The sequence below is a fragment of the Bidens hawaiensis genome, unplaced genomic scaffold (genome assembly GCF_021521415.1).
Source record: "Bidens hawaiensis isolate Kalapana, Puna unplaced genomic scaffold, B.hawaiensis_p1.1 tig00054070_1, whole genome shotgun sequence".
NCBI lineage: Eukaryota > Viridiplantae > Streptophyta > Magnoliopsida > Asterales > Asteraceae > Bidens > Bidens hawaiensis.
The window spans coordinates 21,792-30,081 of NW_027499743.1; the positions used below are offsets into that span (position 1 = coordinate 21,792).

The window sequence follows — 8,290 nt, forward strand, 5'->3', positions numbered from 1 at the left end:
AAATATAATAAAACATAATTATTACTTAAAACCTAATTAATTAAATATTATAAACTTAACCCTAATTAAATAAAATATAATAAACTATTAAAATACTTAGATTAACTCATATGCTGAAAATAACTACCTAGGCTAGAATCCCCAATGTTACGACAATCAATCAAATGAGAAACTTAAATTATGGAACTGGGATCGTAAAATAGACCCTTGACAGAAAACCCGAACAGGACCCTTGACCTTCAAGAAGACACATATGGATTTCTAACAAGTTTTAAGACTCACCAGTTTTATAAATTAAACTTCCTTCCAGTTATTTAATAATTTATGTCTAAGTATTTTTTTGACAAAATCCTACCTTACAGCGCGGAAATCAAAGATAGTAAAGCAGACTCAATTGACTTAATAGACTAAGCTGACAATCAAACCTAGACAGACTCCTTACGAAGAACTAAATCTAGCAATCCTGACCAACAAAGATCTATCAATAACATATCACCTTACAGCTTTCTAGGCTAGCATCTCACTTTTATCTATTTAATTAGTTTTATTGTTTCTATGATCTTAATGCATATCAATCATAAACTATTCAAGAACACACAGTAAGTGACCTAACAAAACCCTATCCTATAAAACAATCACCAAGGGTAATGTGAAACAATAAATCGAAGTAAATAAAACCAAGCAATCATACGCATCAATTAATTCAAACTTAACACTTAGAACATAAAATCCATAACGAAAAGAAATCCCAATCAAAATCAAACCGAACAAAATTTCATCACGACCTAGGTAGTTTATGAAGTTTAGCCTAGCATCATATAGTCTAAATCAAACAAAGCAAATAAAACTGAAAACATGGTGAAATAATGAGAAACGAAAGATTAAATGCGATAAAACCCGTAGTCTTCGATCTTGAACGTAAAGCTCTTCACCGGATGTTCTCTTGCCTTTAAAATCACCACAAGACTCACCACAAGACTCAAAGGTGCTCCAAGAAACTCTAAATTCGTCTGGTGGCAGCAAGGTATGTTTAGATTTAAGTTAAAGATGTTTAAATACCCAAAACAAGGTCCAACATGTAGCAAAAATGAAATAAAAAAAATCCTCCAGCATTCCCTAGGCGTCGCGCGACGGGCTTTGGCCTCCCCGGTCGCGCGGCGCGGCGTGCTCCACCAAGGGGGGGTCTGATCGCCTCGGTCTGACCGGTTCTCTGTTCTGGCTCCTTCCTGAAGCATTCTGGATCTCCGTTTTGGCTCTTTTTAACTCGTTTTTCGTCCTTTTTGATCATGATCAACTCCCGGAACATAAAAAAAGTGTTAGTAGTATACAAATCTTGACTAAAAACGAACAAAAACAATTAAAATATTAAATAAAATAAACAAGGGAAACATAAATATTTAGCATTATATCAAGTATTTTGAATCTGTTGCTGAGTTGGTTGATTGGGTTAAGAAGACAGGACGTGAGCATGGTTGTGTTATCTCAGTCCAACGTTCAAGGAACAAAAGTGTTGAACTTGTATGCAATCGAGGTGGGGAACCAAAACTCAAGGCAACGATGAGGCATACCGGGAGTATTAAAAGGTGTTGTCCATTTAAATTTGTCGGGAGGTACAACGTGCCAGGTGGTTGTTGGAAGTTAGAGGTTGTCAACGAGACGCACAACCACGATCCCGTTTTGTTTGAGGAGGGGCACCCGGCACTAAGGAAACTGACCAACGAGGAAATTGATATGGTTGTGACGTTGCACAGGCAGGGTCTGAGGCCTGCTAAAATTAAGTCAGCCATAAAGAAACGCTTTCCCAGTAACAAATGTATTACTAGGGATATATACAACGTCGTGAAGCTTGTTGATGACCAAGATAAAATTGGTGACACCCCCATGCAGGTACTTGTTGTTAGAATATTATTATTTTTTAAAACTCTTTTTAATATATATTATTTTGAATATATATTATTTTGTTTTATCATATATAAAATATATATATTCTGTAAGATTTAATAAGAATATTATTTATAATATAATTTTATTATAATTTTGATGTTTAATAAGAATATTTGTAATATTTATTAATTTTTTGTTAAACCCAACGTAGGTACTTGAAAACTTTCTTCAAACCCATGGGTTTACCTTTTACACATGGGAGAATCCTTCCACCGATAGCACGGAGAATGTTTTCTTTTGTCACGAGAAGTCGCATACCATTTGGCGTGCGTTCCCAGATTTGTTGCTGATTGACACGACGTACAACACCAACATGTAGAAGTGGCCGTTTGTTCATCTTGTTGGTGTGACGTCGACATCAAAGTCTTTCTGTATTGCGTACGCGGTTATATTTAGGGAGCAAGAGTGTAACTTTACATGGGCCCTGGAACGACTTAAAGGCATGCTCGTCGATTGTAGGGAGTCGCGTGTCATCATGACTGACAAGGACCAAGCCTTGATGAAATCCTGTGAAAAAGTCTTTCCCAATGCTACCAAAAACCTTTGTAGGTGACACATCTTCCAGAACAAAAAGAAAAAACATAAGAGTCGTTTTCAGACAGATATCTTTGAGTCCTTCTCTTACTGGTGGAAAGTACTGTACTCGTCGCCAACAATATCTATGTTCGACTACAACTGCGGTCAAATGGAAGCAACGTTAGCTGGACATGGCAGACGTGGTAAAATGTTTTTTTTATTATGTCCGGTATGTACACATGATTTTAGATTCTAGTTGTACATTGCCTAAAATGTTTTTTTTTATTATTTGTTTGTAGAGGCTTGGTATTATATTCGAGACAACTGGTTGGTACCCTACAAAGAGAAGTTCGTGTCCTACTGGATTGACGACCGACTAAACTTCGGCGAGCATACAACAAACAGAGTAGAGAGCCAACACGCGAACTTGAAGAGATACCTTGCGGGGCCGAACAATTCGTTAGACTCTATTGCGGAGTTTGCCCTTGAAGTGGTGAATTCCCAAATGGAATAAACGGTGCGACCCTTAAAGACTCCCGTGTTAGGGTCAAGAAGTACCATAAGTTGACTTTGTTTGAAAAGCTACATAATAGGGTGTCACTTTTTGCTATCGCTAAACTTGACAAAGAGCTGACTTTGCTTGACACATTGCAAGATACGGGGGCGGAGTGCGACCACCGGTTACAAACATCATGGGGCTTGCCGTGTGCTTGTAAGCTTAACTGGTACACTATTAACAATATACGTATTCCATTAAAAGACATAGATCCCTTTTGGAGGAAGCTCTTTTTGCAGTCCGGCGTTTGTTCAATACGAAGAACCATACTATGAAGCAGAACTGGAAGATGTGAAAAAACAAGTTCTAGGACTAAACAACCGAATGACAAAAAAAGTCTATTCTCAAAGATAATGTCTGTTCTTCCTGGGAAATCAAACAAGGAGGAGCCTGAGAAACGAGAGGACCCTAGGGGGCGTCCAAATCTAAACCAACAAGCTAAGAAAAGAGAAACCCCTAGACAGAGCTCGTACTCCCCGTCCCCGTCAACTGATCCTTACAGACACAGCTCGTACTCCCCGTCCCCGTCAACTGATCCCCACAGACACAGCTCCTACGGCCCCTCCCCGTCTTTTGATCCCCACTGACACCGCTCCTACGCACCCTCCCGTCTTTTTATCCCCACAGACACAGCTCCTACGCCCCCTCCCTGTCATGTGAACCAACACCCGAAACCCCCACCCTTTCGTTGTCGCGTTCCCAGTCTCAGTCTCAGGCCCGGTTTAAGATACCTAAACCACCGAAACACTCATCTAAAAAGCAAGAGACTCCAACCGACCTTGGTTTTCCATTACTGCGTGACCCAATGGACGTCCCAATCATAGAAAGTTATAGGCACATCATTCCCCCCTGGGCATACCCGTTCATTTAAGGAATAACAGATGTAAAGCCAGATGGTAATTGCGATTTCAGAGCAATCGCTGTCGGCTTAGGCATGCGTCAAATGAACTAGAAGGAGGTCAGAGCAAGCATGAGGAATGAGATGGACACTAACAAATCATGGTGGAGGCACAGGTTGAACTACGAGATAACCGGTAATTATGACACGGTTCGTGATTCGCTGGACTACTCAACGTCTGCTTTATTCCAGCAAAATAGTAGGTGGTTTACGTTACCTAGGAACGGACACGTAATGGCTCAGACGTATGACTGTGTTTTAATCAATCTCCATCTGACTTCCAGTGAGAGTTACTTTCCAATGAGAATGAGTCCGGAACCACTATCTCAGATTCCGGTAATAGTAGTCTTAAATGTTAAGGATAATCATTGGCTCAACATACAATTAGAAGGGAATTTCCCCGTGCCGCTACCAGCACGTCAATGGGAAGGATACGCCAATGCAGCGGCGCACGAATGGAGGTCTTTGTACGAAGATCGTATAAAAGAGTATCTGCGAATAAGGGAAACTTGGCGAGTAAAAACTGAAGAGCCGGTTTATTTAGGATGATTTGTAAAATGTTTGAGATACAATCAATAAAATGTTTTGTATTATTATGAATATTTAGGAATAAAATGTTTGTGTTATCAACAATTTTTAAATAAAAATAACTTGATAAAATGTATAATTTAAAAATAATATATTTTTTAAACAAATATATTTGATAATATATTTGTTTAAAATAATAAAACATGATAAAATAACTTAAATTTTTTTTATTAAAATAATATATTTTTTAAAATAATATTTTCGATAATAAATTAAAAAAATTATTTAAAAATATAAAACATGATATTTAAAAATATAAAACATGATAAAATATCTAACTTAAAAATAATTTATTTTTTAAAATAATACTTTCGATAATATATATTTTTTTTTAAAATAAAAATTATAATGATAAAATATATAATTAAAAATAATATAAAATAGTACCAGAAATATTAAAATAATCATAAATATCTTCAAAAGTAGATCAGGTCCGCCGCGGATCGATCGATCCGTCGCTGATTCTGCTGTAGATCAGATACGCGGCGTATCGATCGATCTTTGGCGGATCTGATCTACTTTTTGTAGATGTTAAATACCCACAGGTTATAACCGTTCAACTCGTCAAAACCACAAAAAACGCTCAACCTTTCACTCAAAACATCACCAGATTATACCACCAAAACCACCACCACCACCAGAAAATAATGACGACAGGGTCCGAAAATAACATCTACACAGCCATAATAATTTCGTTCTGAAATAGTGGTGGCTGTGTAAATGTTATTTTGGAGTCCGTTATTATTACAAAATAAAGAACCAGATAAAACCATATGTTGGCGGAAAATAATGACGACGGAGTCCGAAAGTAGCATCAACACAACCATAATAATTTCGTTCAGAAATAGTGGTGGCTGTGTAAAGGCTATTTTGGAGTCCGTTATTATTACAAAATTATAAAATAGTAGTTATAAAATAATATATATATAATAAATTTTAAAAAAATATATATATAAAACTATAGACATATTAAAAATAGTAGTGGTGAATGTAATTTAATAGTAATTATAAATAATATATATATAATATATTTTAAAAATATATATTTATAAAATTAAATATATATTATTTTAATAATGGTGACTGTGTAGATGCTATTTTGAACTTATGTGCTACCAGTGCAGCTGTCGAGAGATGGCGGACCACTTTAGTAGTCCCCCCCCCTCATAAATCCCAACAGTGTCATTTATTGGGGATTGTGGTGACTGTGGGGATCAACATTGGTCAGCCACATAAGAAAGTCCCGTATCAACCTTCATGGGGATTTTGATGAATTCGGTGTCAACGACTCGATGATAGGTCGCAAGGGCCGCCACAGCCGATATCGGAGATATGCGGGCATAACGGTATATGTATAGGGTACATTATTTAAAGTTATCCCGTGTATCCTGGCGGATTTGACAATCTAGTGACCGGAGCGCTGTGACCGTCAAGGATACGCGGGCATAATGATTATACCCCATTTTTTGTGGGGCAAACCTGTAGCCGTGGGCCGACACAGATTCCGGTGACTTGCTTGCCGGTGAGTGGAGGGCCACTGCAAAAAACTGCTGTGTTGATGCTATTTTTGGAGTGCTAATAAACAAGAAGATGATTAGAAATTAGTCGTTGTATAGAATTTGATGTACTATCCAGTGATTTTTGATGTAATTATTCAAATTTGTAATTTATTATTGGTTTAATATCAAATTTGTGTTGTTATTAGTATAAATCAGTTTATATTATGAATATATAATATTATTTGATATAAAATATATGTATACCTTTCATGGTTAATTAAAAAAAAAACCCTAATACGCGGCGGATCGGGCGATCCGTGGCGGATCAAATTAAAAACAGATACTAACCCTAACTCATCGTCCCCCCATCTGGTTACACATTCAAACTCAAACATTACCCCATTTCAAACACAAACCCTAAGTCGTTGTCCCGAACTTCGTCTTTCTTTAACAACACCAAATCCATATCCGACCCGGCAACAATAAGGTTAGTAAGATACTTCTATTTTACTCTATTTTGATATAGGTTTTCATTTAGATTAAGGGTTAGGGTTTGAGCATACCCATCGGGTTTGGATTAAAAATTGAAAACTGGTTGATTTAAGGGTTTGGATTCGGGTTTCAAAACGGGTTTCATAATCATACGGGTTTGGGTTACAGGATTGTTAATGAAACGAGTTTGGTTTACGGGTTTGTTAATGAAACGGGTCGGATTTAGGGGTTGATAATGAAACGGGTTTGGTTACGGGATTGTTAATGAAACGGGTTTGGGTTACGGGATGATTGTTAATGAAACGGGTTTGGGTTACGGAATTGTTAATGAAACGGGTTTGGTTTAAGGAACGGTTAGAAAACGGGTTTGGGTTACTGGTTTGATGATGAAACGGGTTTGGGTTACGGGTTTGACAAGGAAACGGGTATGGGTTACGGGTTTGACAATAACGGGTTATATTTATATGTTAAACATATATGGCAGATAGATACATTGAAGGGGATGAACTACTTGATGATTACGAGAATTTGAGGTTTGACCGGGAGTCCGATTATCATATCCGGTTTACGCAGCTTCGGAAAATGGAGCTACAACCTTCCTCGACCTTGTCTGGGGAGTTTATAAAAATGGTCCGGGCGGAAGACAGGATAGAAAGAATTTTTAGGAAGGATACACTGTGGGAGAGATTGTTTACCGCCCAGCAGGCAGCGTACCGGGCTCTCACGCTAGAGTTTTACTCTACGTTCGTTTTTAGGTATTTTTTTCCTTTTCAATTAACTTATAAATAAAGTAGATTTAACCAACATGTAAATATTGTTTCAGGCTACGCCCGGAGGGAGATTCGGAGGTCGAGATGCTGGTTCAGGGTGCGGATACCAGAGAAGAGAGGTTCGGTTCCATATGTTCGGGAATAGGCATTATCTGTCGATGGAGGAGTTTGCCATGGCGCTGGGCTTGTACAGACTTCAGGATTTAACCGACCCTGTTTACACGGAGAGCGTACACGAAACACCAGATGACGTGTTGAGACGTTTTTGGACGGCGATTAGCGATACACCTTGGCCTATAATCCGCGGAGAATACACGCCAAACTGCAAAGCCTTAGCCATCATGGACCCGTTTCATAGGTTTGTATATTATATTATATTATATTATATTATATTATATTATATTATATTATATTATATTATATTATATTATATTATATTATATTATATTTTTGTGTAGGTACCTACACAAACTTATCGCTCAGACCGTACAAGATCGTCACAACGGGGCAGATCACTGCAACCTCCGTGACCTGTTTTTTTTTGCGATGCCTGCTTACGGGGAGACACTGCAACCTAGCTCGCGGTTTCGGCGACTACTTCGCCATTTACTAGCACATGCAGGGCCGCGGGAAATTGATCGGTGGCACGTTCGTTACGCGGATTGCGATTTCTTTAGGCTACGAGAACCGACTGCAAGACCTACCCATTCAGCCGCCGATTCCGCCGCGAGAGCTGGACCGTGCACGGGCACAAGGCATGTAAATCGTCAAGAAGATTAACCGTCGGTATCACCTGGTCACTAATTTTGATTCTGGCACATACGTAGAAGTCCCACTTGTTGAGCCTCCGCTAATCGAGGAGCCGGAGGTGGATATTCATGTCGCCGAGGTTGACGGTGATGAGGGCGAGGAGGACGGTGATCAGGTACGTTATATTTTATCGTTTATTTTTTTTTGTATCTTCGTCTTATTAACGTTAACTTATCGTTTTCATAACAGCCACTGCATCAGCACCCGCAGCACGTTC

General features: G+C 38.4%; 1 protein-coding gene across 1 annotated transcript; it reads left to right on the forward strand.

Annotated features, from left to right (window-relative positions):
- The first annotated feature begins 1,557 nt into the window (after positions 1 to 1,557).
- LOC143600414 (uncharacterized) lies at positions 1,558 to 2,263 on the forward strand. Its single transcript, XM_077078111.1, has 2 exons — positions 1,558 to 1,887; positions 2,096 to 2,263. The coding sequence occupies exons 1-2, from the start codon at positions 1,558 to 1,560 to the stop codon at positions 2,261 to 2,263; spliced, it is 498 nt and encodes a 165-aa protein (XP_076934226.1).
- Positions 2,264 to 8,290: the final 6,027 nt, after the last annotated feature.

Bases quoted from the DNA above. Each gene is read 5' to 3' on its own strand.
- LOC143600414 (XM_077078111.1), top strand. From the start codon at position 1,558: ATGAGGCATACCGGGAGTATTAAAAGGTGTTGTCCATTTAAATTTGTC. The intron at 1,888-2,095 runs GTACTTGTTGTT...AACCCAACGTAG, and splicing joins TTGGTGACACCCCCATGCAG to GTACTTGAAAACTTTCTTCA.